The sequence below is a fragment of the Ananas comosus genome, linkage group 8 (genome assembly GCF_001540865.1).
Source record: "Ananas comosus cultivar F153 linkage group 8, ASM154086v1, whole genome shotgun sequence".
NCBI lineage: Eukaryota > Viridiplantae > Streptophyta > Magnoliopsida > Poales > Bromeliaceae > Ananas > Ananas comosus.
Window position 1 is genome coordinate 11,960,052 of NC_033628.1, and position 20,270 is coordinate 11,980,321.

General features: G+C 39.8%; 3 protein-coding genes and 1 non-coding gene across 4 annotated transcripts; 2 read left to right on the forward strand and 2 right to left on the reverse strand.

Moving 5' to 3' along the window:
* Positions 1 to 71, reverse strand: TRNAG-GCC. Its single transcript has one exon. It is a non-coding gene; the product is annotated as a tRNA-Gly (tRNA).
* On the reverse strand, positions 1,299 to 3,230 carry LOC109714722 (probable xyloglucan galactosyltransferase GT19). Its single transcript, XM_020239424.1, has one exon. The coding sequence runs from the start codon at positions 2,967 to 2,969 to the stop codon at positions 1,503 to 1,505; it is 1,467 nt and encodes a 488-aa protein (XP_020095013.1). The 5' UTR covers positions 2,970 to 3,230; the 3' UTR covers positions 1,299 to 1,502.
* LOC109714660 (protein INAPERTURATE POLLEN1) lies at positions 3,135 to 5,481 on the forward strand. Its single transcript, XM_020239356.1, has 3 exons — positions 3,135 to 3,251; positions 4,271 to 4,408; positions 4,493 to 5,481. Exons 1-3 carry the CDS (start codon positions 3,135 to 3,137, stop codon positions 5,195 to 5,197), a joined length of 960 nt encoding a protein of 319 aa, XP_020094945.1. The 3' UTR covers positions 5,198 to 5,481.
* Positions 15,704 to 20,203, forward strand: LOC109714724 (probable trehalose-phosphate phosphatase 2). The gene is made up of 12 exons (XM_020239426.1): positions 15,704 to 15,858; positions 17,155 to 17,266; positions 17,356 to 17,845; positions 17,930 to 18,070; positions 18,190 to 18,261; positions 18,375 to 18,503; positions 18,721 to 18,777; positions 18,882 to 18,983; positions 19,070 to 19,147; positions 19,237 to 19,377; positions 19,596 to 19,688; positions 19,783 to 20,203. Exons 3-12 carry the CDS (start codon positions 17,543 to 17,545, stop codon positions 19,867 to 19,869), a joined length of 1,203 nt encoding a protein of 400 aa, XP_020095015.1. The 5' UTR covers positions 15,704 to 15,858; positions 17,155 to 17,266; positions 17,356 to 17,542; the 3' UTR covers positions 19,870 to 20,203.

Here is a 20,270-nt window from a genome sequence, read left to right on the forward strand (position 1 = left end):
TGCACCAGCCGGGAATCGAACCCGGGTCTGTACCGTGGCAGGGTACTATTCTACCACTAGACCACTGGTGCTAGTTACTTTGAAAATTTGCAAACTTTTTAATTTAATTTAACAGTTTCAAATTTGGTTTAAATCTCAGAACACATGTTCTACAAAGAAACATGTGCTGATATTGTGTTTGGAAAATGCTGCGCAAAAGAGTGTGGCAGGAACGCGAGTAATCTTTTGCCTTATATGCGTGTTCGTATTATCGCAATAAACAAAATGTAATTCAGATAAGTCCTACCACACAACGTCAAGAAGAAGCGCGATCTCATATATAATTACATATTCATCTGTTAGCTTAAGTTTCTGGGTCGGTTTCTAGTACTGTTAAAGCGCGATCTTTCTTTTCTTTTCTTTTCTTTTTTTAAACGTTCGCCTTGCCCGAGGCCGCCCGCTGCCTCACCCATGTAGTCTAATTCATCTATCTTATGAATGAAATGGGTAGCACGCTACCTCTTTCTCAAAAATAAAAAAAATAAAAAAAAAGGGTTTCTGGGTCGGTGCAAAGCTTATGGAGGATGAGAAATTTGCATGTTAACACTTGCATTGAAACCTCTCTAACTCATTGAATGGGATATTGAGTTGGGCTGGGCTAAATGGCCCAATTATAGATTAAGATTTGTTGAATCCGTGGGTCCAGTGACACTACTAACAAATGCACGTGCGAGTGGTCTCTTTGTAGTGAGCGCATGTTTTTTCACAACTTAATTTGGTCTCAAGACATTAATAAGAAATAGAGATTTATTAGTAATTAATGGATCCAAAATTATTCATCTTGCTCATTAGATTCCATCAATCTGATAAGAAAATAGTATCAAAAGCATCATATGATGCTTTTTTCCTCTTTTTTTTTTTTTTTTTTTTTTTGCCTTCTTCTTCTCCCTCTTCAACATTGTGCATCAACCATCATCATTTTTAAGACAATCCTAGATCCAGACGGAATTAATATATAATTTTTTTATTAAAGAGATAGGTAGCACGCTACCCGCTTTGTTTATTTCATTTAAAAATAAACTTAGCAAGAAATGTGAATCCAGTAGGATTCGAACTTAGGTCTCGGATACCAACTACCAAGCCCTTTGCCACTTACTTTAGAAATGGTCGGTGACGGAATTAATATATTAGAATGGTCATCAGATGAGGCAGGTTTTCCTCCTCCCAAAAGGGAAAGATCTCCTGGCCTAACTTATAAATTATTACAAAATCAACTTATTTTGAAATGAATAATTAAAAAATTGAAATTGCTCTTAAGGTTAAATTAAATAAAGCCGTGTTAGGGTAATAAATTACTAATTTAGGCAGGCGAGGTAACAAAAATTACACGTAACTGATCTAATAATCCAGCTGCTGCTCGTGTCCTATCGAAGAGAAAAGGACGAATAAAAGAAGAAAAAAAAAGGAAACCCTAGCTTACGCGAGATCCGGACCATCCGTTTCCCAGCCCTAGCCCTATTATTCTACACGTCGTCGTTCCGGTCGTCGTCGTCGTCGTCGTCCTGGTAGTAGATCCGATCGGGGTCGCCCTCCTCGATGGCCCGGACCCTGCGGTTGATGCGGCGCAGGACGCCGTCGATGGCGAGGTCGAAGGCGTCCTTGATGGCCCGGAGGTCGGGCGAGCTCCCGTGGCGCCGGTACATCACGCGCGGGGCCAGCTCCAGGACCCGCGCGCGCATGCGGCGCACCTCGGCGGGGGGGACGGCGGCGAGCACGTCGGCGATGCGGAGGCCGCCGAAGACGACGTCCTCCTTGGGCACGAGCACGGAGAAGTCGGCGTAGCGGGAGCGGGGCAGGTGCCAGCCGTAGTGGGCGCGCGCGGCGGCGTCCTCGAAGAAGACGGGGATGCAGCCGGCGATGACGGCGTCGAAGGTGGAGCGGCGCGCGGGGGTGTCCCCGGGGGGCTGGAGGCAGAAGCGGGCGCGCAGCATGGGCCGGACGTAGCGGACGGGGTCGTGCGCGCAGGCCCCCCCGGAGCAGTCGACGAGCGCGCAGAGGTCGGGGCGCTCGGCGCACTCGGCGAGGATGGCGCTGCGGATGTTGTTGGGCCTGGCGGCGGCGGCGGCGGAGGGGGATGAGGCGCCGCCGCCGGCGAAGAGCATGAGGGTGGGGCGGGGGGAGCGGGCGGCGCGGGCGAGCCGGCGGCGGGCGGGGGATGGAGTGGGGTGGAAGGAGGTGGGGTGGGGGACGGCGTGCTCCTGCCAGCGGGAGTGGGGGGGGCGGGACTCGAGGACGAGGACGGTGAGGTTGAGGAGGTCGGGGAGGCGGAGGAAGGAGGTGCCCCAGAGCGGGGGGTCGGCGCGGGGGTGCTGGGAGAAGTCCCAGGCGGGGCCGGCGAGGACGAGGAAGTGGTCGTGGCCGGCGCGGCGGCGGAGGAGGGCGGGGCGGTCGGAGCGGAGGAGGCGGGCGAGCGGGGCGCCGTGGAGGGCGGCGGAGGCGTTGTCGTTGAGGAGGAGGAGGTAGGGGAGGGCGTCGAGGGCGCCGTAGTAGGGGAGGAAGATTGCGTCGGCGGCGGAGGGGTCCGGGGTGAGGCAGGGGTACTCCAGCAGGCGCCGGTGGAAGAAGGGCTCCAGCAGGCGCGCGTCCGTGCGGTACCACGACCGCGACCGGTTGTGCGTGCGCGGCCCCAGCCCGTGGTTCGCCAGGTACGTGCAGAACTCCCCCCCAACCACCTCCCACTGCGAGAACGCGTCGCACCCCCGCAGCAGCTCCGTGTTGAACCGCGCCGGCAGCTCCCGGATGTGGATCCGACGCCCCTCGCACCCCCTATCACCACCGCCGCCGTCACCATCGCCACCGCCTCCGCCTCCGCTGCTGCGGTTGTAGTATCGCGACTGAGATCGGATCGCTGTCGCCGGAATCAGCACAAGGACGAGGACCACGAGGAGAGGGAAGAACTGGCCGCCGGGGCACTTTTGAGGTTTCCCCATCCCACTTTCGGTTCTCCCTTCCTTTTTCGTCTTCGTGATGGTTATAATAATAATACAAAATAATAATAATAATAATAATGGGAATTAATTAATTTTGGGTGGGTCTTTGAATTTGGATTGAATTGAGAGGGGGGCGTGGAAAGGGGCGACAGTAACGGTGCGGAGATGGGTGTCAGAAAGGAAAGAGCATGGTCGCTGGAACGGTCATCCTATCTTACAGGCACGCCGTCGGATTCCTACGATATTGATCGGATTTATTATGACACCAGCAGCTATTATTCTGTAATACTAACTACGTGCAAGGAAAATTAATTGCTAACTACCGTGCCATGTGTAACAATAACTAATTCGTTCATATTTTTTAATAAGACGTTTTGGGGTAATGTATTAGCACCATTTTGTTGCTAACAAAAAGTATTATAAATAGCACTATTTTTGTTTAGCAATGCTTTGGATGCTTTGCATTACATTTATCCGTAGTTAGTTAACTACTCGTAGTATAATCTTCATACCTGATGTCCGCTTGTTGAACAAGGAGCGTAATGCTAGAAGATAGAAATGTAAGGCTGAGTTGTGCGTTTTTTGGTTCTCAAACTCCAAGGTATATGACATTTTGATTTTAAAATTTTAGTTTATTATAATTTTTTGTTTAATTTTTTAAAATTTTTATTATTAAATTTCGTAATTAAATTTAGTTTGCTAAATAATGATGAACTGAGAACTTGAGAGTAATGTAATAATAATGTAATTAATGATCACCGACAATTACGAAAATGCCACATTATTTTAAATATTTATTAGGAAAATAAATTGAACTGTAAAGTTAAATTAATTATAATAATTTAAAAAATTGTAATCATGAATTATAATAATATATAAAAGTTTGAGAACCACAATAATATCAGGCTTCTCATAGTAGTTTTGAAAACGGAAAGTACAAATTGGCCGAAATCTAATCATCCAACGCATTTTTGTGAACAATAATAATTTGAAAAAAATGAAAAAAAAAAAAATTTGAGGCGAACCGACAAACTAGATGATCGCGGCAGGACATGAGCACGGGTTCGAACACGAGGAAGCCGTTACGTCCAAAATTTTCTGGTCTATAAAAGCCAAAAAACGAAAACGCGCCTACCCTCCTCCTCTGCTCCCTGCTCCGTCGCCGCTCCTCTGCTCCCTGCTCCGTCGCCGCTCCATCGTCTCTGCGAACCGGAGTCGAACACCTCTCGTGCAACATGATCAAATCCACAGGCAAGCTCCCTCTACTTCTATTTTTCTCCCTCTCCTCCTCTCCAACCTAGGCGTCGTCCGTGTCCGTGTCCATTTCAGGCCTTCTTGGCCGCAAGAAGAGCTCCTCCCGCCCCTTCAAGGACCACTACGCCGACTGGCGCTCCGTCCACGCCCACTTCGAGGCCCACTTCGACGCCCTCGACCTCGCCGCGCGCCACGACCCGTGCCAGCTCCTCCACCCCGGCCCCTCCCNTCTACTTCTATTTTTCTCCCTCTCCTCCTCTCCAACCTAGGCGTCGTCCGTGTCCGTGTCCATTTCAGGCCTTCTTGGCCGCAAGAAGAGCTCCTCCCTCCCCTACGACCTCCTCGACTCCTCCGTGCGCTCCGTCCACGCCCACTTCGAGGCCCACTTCGACGCCCTCGACCTCGCCGCGCGCCACGACCCGTGCCAGCTCCTCCACCCCGGCCCCTCCCTCCGCTCCCCGCTCGAGTCCCCCTTCCTCTTCCTCGGCGGCATCCACCCGGGGCTCCTCACCGCGCTCCTCCGCTCCTTCCTCCTCCACCCCCGCCGCGGCCCGCCGCGGCCCTTCCCCTTCGACCTCGCGTGGGCCGACCCCCCGCGGGGCCGCCTCCTCGCGCGGCTCGACCAGATCGAGCGCGGTCTCCGCCTCCTCGTCCCGACGCTCCTCTCCCGCGTCCGCGAGGCCCAAGCCGCGTTCGTCGAGTCCGCGGCCGCCGAGTGGGCGGCGGGCGCGGACGCGGAGGGGGAGGGGGACGGGGCCGTGGCGGCGCTGGTGGAGGAGCTCGGCGCGGCGATCGCGGACGCGAACCGGCTACGGCGGAGCGTGCTGGGGGAGATGGTCGCGGCCATGGACGTGTGCCAGGGCGCGCTCTTCCTCGAGGCGCTTTCCCAGTTCGTGGTGGGACTCAGAGACCCCGACGTGCTTAGGGACTTCGAACAAACCAAGATCATGCCCCCCTCGCCCCCTCCCTCATAATACAGGTTCTTCTTTTAATCCTTCCTCCCCCTTTTACGTTTTCCATTCCCTCCTCTCCTTTGATCATTTCATTTCGTTCCTTCATTGATCTCACTAAGTCATAAACAAGATTGCTCCTTTTAATATACTCAAGGGAAGTAACTATTCTTTACTTCTTTTTTTTTTTTTACTCTGTGGTGAAAAAAATTCACAAATTTCATGATATAGGGGTACGTGTAGCTAAGTACCTAACAGGGTTAATATTGTTGAGTAATATTTCTTTCGTAGAAGCTGATTTATGATTATTGGTAAAATGTATACTTGCTGATGGTGTATATATACATATATATATATTATTATTATTATTTGGATTGCAGCTGAAATACTATCAATAGTGAGTAATTAGAGACTATTATAAATTATTTAATCATTGGGTTCATAATAGTAATGCCACCAAATAATAAATTTTTACATTTGAAAATTATAAAAGATATAATAATGTATTAATATATAATATTCACATACTATTATAATATTCTATATATTATATCTTTATTCTTTTAATTGAACAACATCAAAATTGTAAGTCACACAAGCAGGCCTCTCGCCATTCAATTAGCTAGTGGGCCGAGGCCCGGAGCGTCAATAGGCATTCTACAACTTCATATAAAAAACGGGTCAGATATGTTAGTTATAGTTGAACCAACTTAAGGGCCTGTTTGGCCCAATGGTGGCTTAGTGTGTGTGTTATTACTTTTTTCTTTTTTCTTTTTTCTTTTTTTTTGGAGAAAAGATAGCATGCTACCGCTTCATTCATTTAGATTATGAACTTAGGCTACAGAGTGAGGTAGCCGGGGCCTCAGAGAAAAGGAAAAGAAAGTAAAAAGAAATGATCAAAACTAAACTAAAATAAAAGGATAACATGAAATAAGAAACCATCAGTCCCTAGAAGAATGATCACATAAGCGACGCCATAAGTTTGTGAGAGATCTAATCTGTGCCAACAGATTCCCCATCGGGCGTTTAGTCTTCACGAAGATCCTTCTGTTCCTTTCCAACCAGAGCACCCACCAAGTAGCGGCGATAGTCATTAACTCTCTACCCCCATGTGCTCCTTCGATGCTACCACTGACGTCCCAGATCCCTTTGACCGATGGACAGTTGTGGAAGAAGCGTTTGTTTGGTAAAAGCCTCTCCAACAAAGCCGTGGCATAAACGCACCCTACAAAAAGGTGATCCACCGTCTCCAGTTTCTCCAGACAGTATACGCATCGGTCTTCCCCGCTCCAACCCCATTTTAGTAGATTCTCCACAATTAGTACTTTATTTTTCAGTACTAGCCATACGAAAATCTTGACTTTAAGGGGAGTTCGTATCCTCCATAGCCGGTGGAAGCCTTTAACAATGGCACTGCCGTCGGCTAAAAAATTGTATGCAGATTTGATCGAAAAAGTCTCGGAGCTAGACCAACGCCATTTTATGGCATCCTGTCTAGTATCAGGGGATCGCCTTGAAATCAGCTCCTTACTATTATTATTATGAGCTTTAAGAGACAATTCTAAATTCCTTGTTTCTATGAGGTCGTAAGCTCCAACCCCATTTTTATATATTATATAACGGGTTAAAGCATGCTTCTTATCTCATCTATTAATTTCATCATACATATGAATTTAGGAGTTCGTATATATTTCTGGGTCTGTCTCGTACTAGAATATTGTTCTTTTGGGTTGCATTAAAAAGATTTCGATTCATATTTGATGAAATCGGATGCTGAGAACCAGGCAGAACGATTAAACAGAAGCTAAATCGCGAGGGAGGTGTGCGAACCAGGCTCTAATACCGTCCATCTGAAAACTTAAGCTCAGTAGGATTCTATTATGAGATTAATATTCCTAACAGTAAAAACTCTGAAAATCAAATCATTTTAATGTACATCACTAGCTGCCATAAGCTAGCACGTTCATTGTCGTCCCAGTTATTGTTGGAACAGGAGATGCACTTTAATTTGTTGTCTCCTTCCAGTTTGGAGACAAGTGACATGTTTTTTGCTGCATAATAACTCCCATGGCAATCATTCTGATGGGAAGGTTCACCTGTTTGGTCCCAGAATGCATACGACTAGGTGGGCCAGGCCCAAGATCATGCATACTATAATTAAAAAGTGTGACATTTCATTTTGTGAAATAGTGATTAAGGAGTCCTCTCTTGGTGTTGTAAAAGTGAATGCAACCTAGTTAGTTTCCACCCACAAAATCAAATTAACCCAATGGTATAAAGCCTTTTAGTTTGATAAATAGTGGATTACCGTGTATCTAGGGTTTAATTTTTGGAGTTGTATGTATCTACGTGCACTTACAGCTAGCCAGCCGTCAGCTGCAACAGTGCAGTTGAAAGTTGTAACTACACGCAACTAAACAGTCCCTAATCGTCAACCTTTTACCAGTTTGCAGTTGAGACGCGACCAAATAAGTCCCTAATAGTAAGCCCATTAATGATGTCGGCGTATGTTCATGTGCGCCTGTTGCTTAATTAGGTGGTGATTTTCCAAATCCAAGGGCTTAATTAACTCGACATGGGCCTCCAATTAGGCATGGGCCCCGATTCAGGCGAAACTAGGGCAGTGTTAATTGGGTTTAATAGTCAAAGTATGTTACCTACCAATATATAAAGCTTCTTCAATGTTTATTAACAAACTAACAATTTATATAATAATAACCCTAAATGATGTTGTGCAATCAAATAAACTAAGCTAAACAAATCTCATGGGAATTAAATAATACAATAACAAATAATGATAGGGGAGTTTTGGATGTGACCACCAAACGAGCCAATTACGCCTGTTTGGAAAGTACAACCATTAGCTTTAGTAAGTAATAATAATAATTTATACTAAAAGTGTGTATCATGAGCTACTGGAAATTATATGCATGCCTAATATTTGCAGTTTCTTGTCACATTCTTGATGACACACCATGCATATAATATTCGCAATTTACTTGATTTTTTTTTAAGAGAAACAATTTAGTTGATAGCTGTTGCTGTAAGATGACATAATGATGCAAATGCTTTTAAAGCAAGTTTTTTTAAAAAAAATATATTTTTTTTCCTTCTATGCACAAGAATCTCACTTTATATATATATATATATATATATAGAGAGAGAGAGAGAGAGAGAGAGAATTAGGCTACTATACTATCTATAGTACCGAGCTCCGGTACTATAGTGTTTGTTTTCGATCTTAGGGCGTTCAAATCAATGATCCACACCGTTAAATATGATCTAGGGTATATGAATTTATTAGGAATAAAATTTTAGTTTTTTTCGATATCGTTTACTTAGTAAATAAATTATATCAAAATGGACGGTGGAAATTGAATAATCTTTAAAATTTGAGCATAGGACTTTTAAATTTAAGGTCAAGAATGTTAACCTTAATCTATATAGTTTAAAGTATTTTCTATCAAAATTTGAAGAAATTTAGATTCTTCTACACCGTTAAACTCCAAACTCGTCATAATAGCCATTGAAAATTGACAATTTTGAAATAGTTTGATCATAAAGTAAACTATGTCGAAAAAATATAAAATTTTATTTCTAAAACTTTAAATACCCTAGATCAGTTTTAATAGTGTGGATCGTTGATTTGAACGCCCTAAGATCNTATATATATGCAGATACAAGGTAAAGTAGATAAAAAAAAAAGAAGAAAAAGAACAATAAACCTGATCATGTTGAGCCACTGAAAAAAAATTAAAAGATAAAACTTCGGTTTTTTGTTTTTTGCAATTAATCCTAACTCATTACTTGCATTATGTAAACAAGTTTTTAATAACGCAGGAATAAATTATTTTGCACGAGTACCACTTTTATTTTGCTTCAAAACTATGTAATATAATGCTCTACGTGCGCCCCTCCCCCCTCTCTATATTTATATATACTACCTATCCCCCCTCTCTATATTTATATATACTACCTATTAACAAGAAAATTAAACTACAAGAAAACCACCGAATCCAGCTTGAAAACTTAATTATTAATCCTGCATTAATAAACCAACAGCTTTGGTACTAATCAACATTTTGTTATAATAAGACGATCCAAGTATGCAACAATGCATAAATATTACAATATTCTCATAAAAAAACAAAAAAAAAAAAGGGGATTATGTGCTGTTGTATCGACCATGCACAACGTGCCATTTTAATTAATCAGTAACATGTCTTGGAGATACATTTGACTCTAAATTATTAGTGCCTTAATTAAGATGCATTAGACATTTCAACACTAATTTATAAATCTCAGATTAAGGGAAAACTAGGGAGCTGGGTCTCTCTTGATTCTCCACTATTTCTTGTTCTCTAGCTAATCATGATTTTAGCCTTTTCCTTTTCCATTATAATGCCACATTATTATCTGTTACCATTGAAATTTCTCGTATTTCTAGCTATTATGTGTCGCTCATTTCATCGATATGTAAACCCTTTGTTTCAATGTGTGAGATCGTTACTGCCCAATCTTTTGTATTTGAAAGTATGAAACGAACGATCTCATCGTTGGGCTAAAAAAGTTAGGGCAATCGCATGCATGAAAAGATATATATACTTTTATATTTTTCAACTCATTACAATATGAGCAAAGCAAACAGCCTATTTTCTACTCGTACTTTTATCGCTACGCATAGCGTTATTTCTCTAAAATGTTAAACAAGTATATATAAACAGATCCAAACAGGACTACTCGCAATGCGGTCCTGCATGAGTTGGCGATCTACTTGTGCAGAGTTGGCAACAACAGTAATCGCCAATCAAAGATGCTTTAAGAATATTTAAGTCCACGCCATTTAGTTAATTACGCTTAGAATTACGTACACCTACGATATTCGTTTTACACGCTCCATGCATGTATTTTAAATAAGTCAACCGATAACAAGGTCTCCTTCATACGAAGACACACCTCACGGGGGACCATGTTTCATTGGGACCATCCACAATTTTTATTTTTCTTTTTTAGTTTCTCATTTTGTTTTAGCTATATTCAAATTTTGGTCTCAGTGATCTGCATGCATGAACTCTATTATATATGAAAAATATTTTGAATGCATGAATATCTTATTTTGAATTTAGAATAGAGTAATATATTTCATCTTCTAGTTAATTTTTTTTTTAAATAAAATAAATTATTTTGCAAGTAAAATATATTCTCATATAAAATTATAGATGACGAGACTTTTTTAAAAAGCGAAAAATTAAATTCTTTTCCCTCCCATCACAGTAGATAAATTTATTGCATGATAAGTTATTAAAGAATTACTTATTTTACGGTCCAAATAGCTGTAGATTTAAATGTTAGAATAATTTATCCTCTCATTTCTATTTAATATGAAAATAATAATAATAATAATAATAATAATAATTTAACAGGTAGAGGTGGGACACGTCATATCCGAGTCAGTCCATGGGGTCGCACGGTCGCTGCCACGTCAGCATTACCTGGCTGTCTCATTGTGGGCCCCGCAGCAGTTAGTTGCGGTGCGGCCCCGCCAAAAGCGCCGTATGAAACTGCGCGCCTCCAATGGCTGAGCCCACCGTGCCACGTGTCGGAAAGCTAAGCGCCCTTGCCTGTGGGGTGGGGCCCAGCTCCCTCGGTCCACGACGCGGTGGCCGCGTGGATCTGATATGGATCCGGATCCGCTAACTCGAATTTGTCCCTCGAAAAAAAAAAAGAGTAAAAATAGGTAATGTCTTAGCCATGATTAATTAAAGTAAACACATCAACATTTATGGTATTATTATGAGCGCAACAACGTGGTATAAGAAAGATAAAAATATTTTTCTTTCCTTTTCCTTGAATATTTACATAAAATATAAAATATGGACGGTGGATGTCGCGTCGTGTCGGTCGGCCTAACGACTAGCAATCTTGCAAGCGTGCACTTTAAAATGACTATTTTTTCTTCTTTTCTTTTTCCCTCTTTAATTAAGCTAACGAGGTTCAACTTAATAAGTTTTCATGAATACTCTAATCGCTGCTGCTTCACGGCAAATACGAAGCTCTGTCATGAAAGAATTTGCATCAACCGACCGTCCCTAACGCAAGTGGCAAAAATATTTGATGGTTGGTATCCGAGACCCAAGTTCGAATCCTAGTTGATTCACATTTCTAGTTAAGTTTATTTCTAAATGAAATAAACGAAGCGGGTAGCGTACTATCTTTTTCTTTTAAAAAAAAAAAAAAATTGCATCACAAGCATTATTTTGACGGAATATTCGTAAATGCCGAGCGAAACATTTTTATAATTTCTTATTGATTTGTTGTTCATCATTGTCGTCACGGCTGATCTAATTAAGACTTTAGGTAGAGAAATCTTATGCCAATTCAACTTAACTAAGCAAAGCTCACATTAATATATAAGTTTGTTATATTCAAACTCTTCAAAAAAGTACATATTTAATTTGCGTATAGAGTTGAGCTTGGTGTCGCCTACACTCGGAATTGAACTTGCACCTAGTAAACCCTAATTTCATCTTCGTGGCGCCGTACCGTGAAAATGCGAACCACTAAGGTAGTGTTTGGTTGAAGGATATTGGATAAATAATGATTAATATCGTACTTAATTATTGACTATAACACAAATACTATTTGCTATCATGTCCTTGTTGAGTTATGGGTGGAAAAAATGGACTTTGTCCTAGTAAGTCATTATATTGACTATTCCAATAGGAAAAACAGAATTTACTTAAAGAGGGTATTTCTAAGATGTGATTACATTAATTCCTCTTCTAACTTGAGAACTAAATCAATAGTGGCCCAAATTATTATAAGAATATATTATTTTCGAGCATCTTCGATCTAGATCCAATCTTGGTTTCATAGCTGATATAGTTTGTTCGTCTCAAAATCTAGCCTGATATGTCCGTTTTGCGTTGGCCCTTTAACGGTTGGGCTACTGAAGAACATCTGCAAAAATGTTTAATAATGTAACGTCTATTCCATCTTTAATTACTTCACATGTCCATCATTGTTTATTAGTAAATATATAAGCAATAATTCCACCCAAAATAGTAATCTCAACGTTCCTATTGATCGCCAAATTGTTTATAGTCCAATAGTACGGCATCGTTCTATATTTTAAAAAATAAACACAGCTAAAAATTTAAAATAATTAGGTTTCGAACTTAAGATTTCGGTACCAAATATCAACTTTTTAGCTAACTGTATTAGATACGGCCAGTAAATCATCTTTTTCTGTTAATATCAACCCCACAATTGATGGTTGGTAGTTTTATTAGTTATGACTAAAATGAAATTTGAATTGGGAACACTTTGTGTTACACATATGTATATGGTTAACTCCCCCCCTTTTCACGTGTTTCTCTCAAAGAAGTGCCTTGCTCTCTCTCTCCTTTTCCATGTGAACCCTCACAATTTGCCCTTTATACAAAAATAAAACTCTTAATTAATTAATTAATTAATTAATTAAACTAACTAATTCATAGTCATTATGCTCTAGAACTTGCCAACAAGTTATCGTAAACAAGTATACAACCCCCACGTTTGTGCCCTCCACAACGTATTAATTCTATGGACTTTATAATTTGACCAAACTTTTTCAAACTCCCCAAACAAAATAAATCAATAAATTGTTAAACTAAGTCCTTAAGAATTGGACTAGTCTATTGTAAATTGGGTTGGTACTTGTATTATTATTATTGTTATTACCATTGGTTGTAGAACGGATCCTAAGGCGACAAATTAATTGGTTGTGTACAATACATAACCTCTAAATCTAAATTTGAAAAGTCCTCGTTTACAAACCCCTAGACCCAAAATTATTCTATTGGCTTGTAAATAATAGTTTGACCTGGCCATTGCAAAGCACAATTAGAAGATTCCGATAGTAAATTTTTTTAAAAAAATATATAGCGTAGGAGTGTTTAAAAATTAGATAATGATTTGAAAAGTCAAAAAAGGCCCTTTTTAGCCTCCAAAGGTGGTGGTGGGAGAGCCTATGCATGCTTAACGCTTTGGAGAACGTAAAGTGGTAGTTTAATGTCATTTTCTTTTGCAATTTTTCACCCCTTTCTTGAAGGGAAAGAAAAAGAAAGAGAGAGAGAGAGAGAGAGTGATTGAGAGTTCACAGGAATTGAGAGAGAGAAAGAGAGAAAGAGAGAGAGAGAGAGAGAGTTGGTGAATGTTCAAAAGTCTTAGATGGACATGTTTTGTGACAAAATATGTGGACCAAGTAATTTACGGAGCAGGCCTCCTATGCGCTATTAGGAGCACGAGGTCTCCGTGCTCTTAAACTGTTTTTTATGATGAAAATTTTGAATCGATGATCGACTTTATTAGATTTGATCTACTGTATTTAAAGTATTTAGAAAATAAATTTTGCGATTTATCGGTATCATTTACCTAGCGATTTACATGATTCAAAATCAATAATTTTTAATGGTTGATGTCTGTTGTTTTTAAATTTAATAGTGTAGAAGTATTCAAATCAGATAAAATTTTGATAGAAAATTTTTTATATTATCTGCAACAAGATCAATATCTCTTATAAAAAATTTTAGTGTTATATCATCACATTTTATAAGATTTTTATTTTTAGTCATTAATTTTGAACCCTTTCGATCGTTAGATGAATAATATCAAAAAATTATAAAATTTATTTTTTAGATACTTCAAATACGTTAGATCAAGTCTAACAGAACCGAACGTTGATTCGAAAATTCCACTATAAAAAACCGCTTAGGAGTAAGAAGATTTTCATACTCCTAAAAGCACACCAGTCATGCTCATAATTTACCATCCATGTTGTTCGATTTACTTTGATTTACTTTATAATCTTAATTAGTATACGTAGACAAAAGGTACATCAAATTTAAAGAAGCTTGAAGGTTCGAAGGTTGGTTGGAATTTATAAATTTGATTAGATTCTATAAATTTAATACATATATAATATAACGCCCTAATAGTTCCATATCGAATGGAATACTCACATCGATCAATTTATATGAGGTCTACATGCTAATAATAATAACTGGGCTTAAATATTTTGGACCGGTGGTTGGACCCAACGAGTTATTGTTGCTAGCGGATCGGGTCGTTACAATTAGTATCAGAAACGAATATCAGCCGGAAGTGTGAGAGCTAAGTACTATACGGGGCAAAGTCCTATACTAGTACATCAGGGTCTAAATAAGAGATCGGATGACAGTTTATATGAGGCCTACACGCTAATAATAATAACTGGACACTCTAATAAACAACAAGGGGTGTATGAGATTTGTCACTATACATTTTGAAAATATTTTTTTATAATCATAATATAACATATATCTCTAAAAAGATATATTTGATTGATTTGTTCCGCAACGTCATCGATATACACGATATACAGCATTCTAGAATTTTGCTCCTCGCGTTGGCCGGGAACGCGCCCAGGTCGCTGCCAGGTCAGCTGGGCCCCATCCGAACCCGAGGTGGCACGAACCTCGAGGTTGTTGCTCCACCGGCTGTCGCCGGTCGCCCGATAAACGGCCTCTCCTGCTCCCGCGCTCCGCAACCCACCTGGGGCGATCATTACCCGTCCCGCTCGCGTCGGCGCCGAGTAGCGGGTCCCACGCGTCCACCGCCACGTGTCCGTTGCCAAGGCCATCGGTTAGGGGGACGGTTACACAACTTCTCACCCTTATTAATTGCACCCGAAATTTTCACGTGACGCTTTACAATTTCTCCAAATTGTCCGCGTATAGAAAAAAAAAAAAAAAAAAAAAAAAAAAAAAGAAGGTTCAACGAGTCAATTTGTTAAAATTTCGGAGGTGTTTGTACATTTTAATTTATAATTTTTTTTAAAAAAAGAGAGAAAGATAATATGCTGTCACATTATTCAATAAAATTAATTAATTTAGCAATAAATTTTAAATCCTAAATTCTAAACTCAAAGAACAAAACTAAATAAATAAAAAAAAGATAAAAATGAGAAAACGTAAAGAGAAAGAAGAATAACCCACTCTCTATTACCACATCATACACAAGAATTATGGCTTAATTCATTCAAGACGCTTCGTTTCAAATACTGAGATCATTATTATAAATAGCTTTCTGATTCATTCAGAATTTGCAAAATCGATCGACTTTTAAGTGGAAGGTGGTAGGACTTCTCTCGCGTCAAACAATCCGCCAAAATCTCACCACATTACTTAATTCTTGTCCAGCAATGCTATACTTCAGCCAAATTTTACAATACTTTACTATTACACGTGGCAGTATTTAATTGATAGAGAAGTATAAATTACGGAAAAATAAGCACGAGTTACAATTTCAAGGTTGAAATCCAACTATTAAATTATAAAAATTCGTAAAACATTATATAAGTAAATAAAAATGAACATTTCTTTTTTTTTTCTAAAATTAGAAAAAAAAAAAAAAAAAAAAAAAAAAAAAAAAAAAAAAACAAATTGCGCTAGCTTGATAGGCACGTCTCCCAATCCCTCCTCGACAACTCTATTAATACGAGGCCTCGACCTCCTCTTCTCTCTTCTTCTCCTCTATCTCGCTCTCTCTTATACAAGAGATTCTCCGTGTTTTTTTACGCCTTTTTATTTTGTTATTATTGTGACATTGTGGGGATTTAAATCCATTCGATATTGATTCATCGATTGCTAATATAGTAAGATCAGGTACGATTCGTTTTTTTTAAATTTGTTTTGTTTTCGAATGTTTTCCTTGATCGATTCATTCATTGTGTGAAGCGCATTGCTCACGTTTCTTCCGTTTGCATCTTTGATTTGTTTCTAAAATCTTGTTGCTTTAATCGTTCGTTATTTTCTTTTAGGTGATTAGGATCTTATAGAAAACTTGTTTTTTTTATGAATCTCATGATTCGATTTAGTTTTTCACTTTTTAGCACTTAAAAGTTGTGTTTCTTTTTTCGGTTTTAATTTCCTGATAGGGTAAAAAAAAATAAGAGCTTAAAATGGTCCAAAAATTGGGACCCCATATGTGTTCCTCGATGTAACAACAGAGCTAATAAAAACCTACCATATTGATTATTGCTTGCCGAGAAATAAATGCAACTGTGTATGAATATCCTTGTTTATTTTTATTTTTATTATTATTGTATGAACGGTCCACAATTTTCTCCCTTTTTTTTACATTTTTTTTTATCTAGCCAGTTTAAATGCACTTCCACAATCAAGAAAAATTAAAGTTTGTTTTTTTAATTTTGTTAGCATTTAATGTAGTTTGTTTCTTAATTTGTTATCAATGTGATGTGGGACTCTAGTTCAAACTATGTCCCTCACATACATAATATGATATAATCAGGAAAAGAGAATCATTTTATACGGATTTTGTTGGTTAATTTGTTGCCTATTTTCATGGATTAAAATGTTTTAAAACCTAATTTCTCTTGAGATTTGAAAGTGAAATTTTTTTTTTTGTTTTTCTTGCTTCTACCCATTATTATTATTATTATTATTATTATTATTATTATTATTATTATAACTGTACTCATTAATTAAATCTCAATTTCTCAATTTGCAATAGGTAGGTAATTCTAATTTATCACATGAGATGAGTTTTCTTTTTTTTTTTTTCCCTCTTGTTAGGGTTATACTTTTTAATCATGCATAGAGATTTGATTGAATCTTCGATTACTTTGACTCACTCGTTATTTTGTGGTATGCTACAAATCCTCAGGTTACAAGAAATTTACTTTGATTGAATCCAGATATAAGAAAGTCATTAATTGTGTTAGAGTTAAATATTTTTATTACTTTGACTTGCACCACCATGACTTTGTCATCTGGTGTGAAACCAATTGCATTAGGATCTACAAGTTGATTTTTTTATTCATGTTTTTCTCCTGAAGCATGTTTCACATTCAATGTTCTATTGAATTACACTGGTGTTCCTCTTAAATCTTATTATTATACAAACGAAATAAACACAGGTATCTTTGTTGCTTCTTGCAGTTATAACAAGTTTTCGAGCCAAAGTGGAATTGCCTGAAACTCCCGTGAGCACTTCACCTCGAGAATGTCCGATCATTGGCTGTAAATGCTTTGCGTATCTGGCAATGTTAAGGTTTTTGCGCACACCGATTCGAAAGATTTTCCTAAATTTACTGTGAAATTCGCTCTCGTTTCCTAATCGCGTTATCGCTTTGTATTCAGGTCTCAGGAATTGCTTGCTTATTGATGGACTGCATGCACAACTGCAGTGACAAGAAGACACTGAAGAGGTGGTTTTTCATAGACAAAAGGGGTGGTTGAGAAGGATACTACTTCGTTAAGACGACGCTATTCGAATCATTCTCGAGTCGTGTGGAATTGTTGTGCTTTTTCCGTTAATCCAAACCCGATGGATTTGAAGACTAACCATAGTTCCCCTGTCATAACCGATCCCGTGCCCGTAAACAATTCGATACTAGGTTTGCATTCTAGCATGATGCCTTACGCGAGTTCCTCCGTGGGATATAATTCTTCCGGGATGTACGCAAACACACCCAGGAAAAAGGCCATACCTGGTAAGCTCGGTGAAATTCGAGCTAATAGTCTGCTGGACGCGATGACAGCCTCTTCGCCTCCTCGTAAGAAGCTTAATAAGGAGTTTGGTTTAGATGCCGCAATCGATGAAACTGATCCAGCCTATCGCGCTTGGACGGTAACTTTCCAATCCTATCTACTGCTTATTGAATAATGGAAACTGTATATGAACTTTTTTTGTGATCTGCTCCTCAATCTGCAGATGAGGTATCCGTCAGCTTTAACTTCGTTCGACCAAATCACGGGATGTGCGAAAGGAAAGAAGCTGGCACTGTTTCTAGACTATGATGGAACTCTTTCACCTATTGTGGACAACCCGGACAACGCTATCATGTCTGATGCGGTAAATTAACTTCTTTTCTTCTATTACTTCAAAAGGAGTAACAAATACTACCTTTTATCGTATAGTTCTCTGAGCAATTTTGTTCACTTAACCTGGCATACTACGAGCTGCATTTGCAGATGCGCGAAGCTGTTAAAAATGTGGCCAAGTGCATCCCTACTGCAATTATCAGCGGAAGGTCTCGAGATAAGGTGCATTACTTTTATCGCTCTTTCTATTGCCACTAAACATACTGGTTATGTGCTTGATTTGATGTCTTACATACGTCGTATGTTTTCTGACGATTTTCCATTTGATAATCTAGGTTTTCGAATTTGTAAAACTAACAGAACTATACTATGCTGGTAGTCATGGAATGGACATAATGGGCCCAGTCAGAAAATCTGAGCCTGTCGGTCACCGTCAGAACTGCATTAGGACCACTGACAAGCAGGTGAAAGAGGAATTTCTCTCTGCGCACATCCTTTATCATAGATAGGCCTATCCTCGACGAGTCAAATTATGGAGTCGGATAAGTTTATGACAATTGAGAAAAATGATTTGTTACGCGGACTATTTTCATTGTTCAGATGAGGATCGGTTGCATTGTTGTTATATTTCACCGAATTTGACGTACTCCATATCTAACTTCAATTTATGCTTTGTCACAGGGTAAGGAGGTGAATCTTTTTCAGCCTGCAGGCGAGTTTCTACCTATGATCGACGAGGTATGCGTTTCTCTCAATAGCTTGCACTGCTACAAATTGATTCTGTCAGTATAGTCTTTACTTAAAAGGAAAATGGAAAGCTCACTTTCCTATAAACACTGCAGGTTTTTAGATCCCTCGTCGAGATTGTTAAAGATATTGACGGTGCACACGTTGAGAACAATAAATTTTGTGCGTCTGTACACTACCGTAATGTAGATCCAAAGGTAACGCTAAATCTGCAAATCCCCTCTCCAACACGGTGGCTGACCTATGAATAACAATCCGATTTTTTCTGAACATTGTAATCCAGGATTGGGACGACATTGGCGAACGCGTGAACGCGTTCTTGAAGGCCTACCCTCGTTTGCGACTAACCCACGGGCGGAAGGTGATGATGAATCCTCTAGCCGTTTTACGGTGCCCCAATTCGTCTTCCTTTTATGGCATCTTCAAACCGTGCTTCTCGTATTGTTGCAGGTTTTAGAAGTCCGGCCTGTGATAGATTGGAACAAGGGGAAGGCTGTTGAGTTTCTGCTCGAATCACTCGGACTGAGTGATTGCGACGATGTGCTCCCGATTTATGTTGGGGATGATAAGACCGACGAAGATGCATTTAAGGTAAACAAATCTAGTTAGTTGTTCAAATTTAGGGCCCGTTTTGTTCGGCTTGGTCTTCTACAGAAATGCTGTTTTGTGTCCAGCTATTTGAAAATACACCACCAACAGCTGAAGCCTAATGCTAGAGCTTGTGCTGTTGGGGGCCGAAAAGCGCTCTTTTTAGCTTTTTACTCTATATTAGTAAGTACACAATCGATGAGTTTCTGAATTGACATCAGGTGCTGAGAGAGAGGAGCCACGGTTTCGGGATCCTAGTATCGACCGTGCCGAAAGAAACTGATGCGTTTTACACTCTGAGAGATCCCTCGGAGGTAAAACTGTAAACCTCATACTACAAAGCTTGCTTCATATTCTCCTGATTGTGATGAAGAAATGAGATAAACTGCGCTCTGCATATTTCTGCAGGTAATGGAGTTTCTGAAATCACTGGTCAGATGGAAGGAGGCTGCATCAGAGGAATACGAGGATAATGAGTCTACTACTGACCACTAAACATTACAGATAAAAAAGTTATAGATACAGTCGCAGATAGACGACCGCAAACGAATAAGCCCGGCTGCGGTGTGAGGCTATCCTTTTGTGGCAGAACGTCATTTCGTTTCTGCTTTGTTGCATTTATTTGTTTATCTTGTGTGTTTCAACCCGTAGCCAGCATATTTATGAATATATATACGTATATGGTGCTTCTTTTTTATTTTTATTTTTTTTAAGAATCCGTTGCTGGTATATTTCAGTGGTCATTTTTATTCATTAGCTCCTTGTAAAGGTACAATTGTTGCTAAATTATTTAGATTCAATTTGTGCCTTTTTTGTTTTTTGCCTCTCTTTTTATCAATTAAATTGGTCCAGAGAAACGACTTGATGCAAATTCAGGTGGCGTTATTGTACAAGGC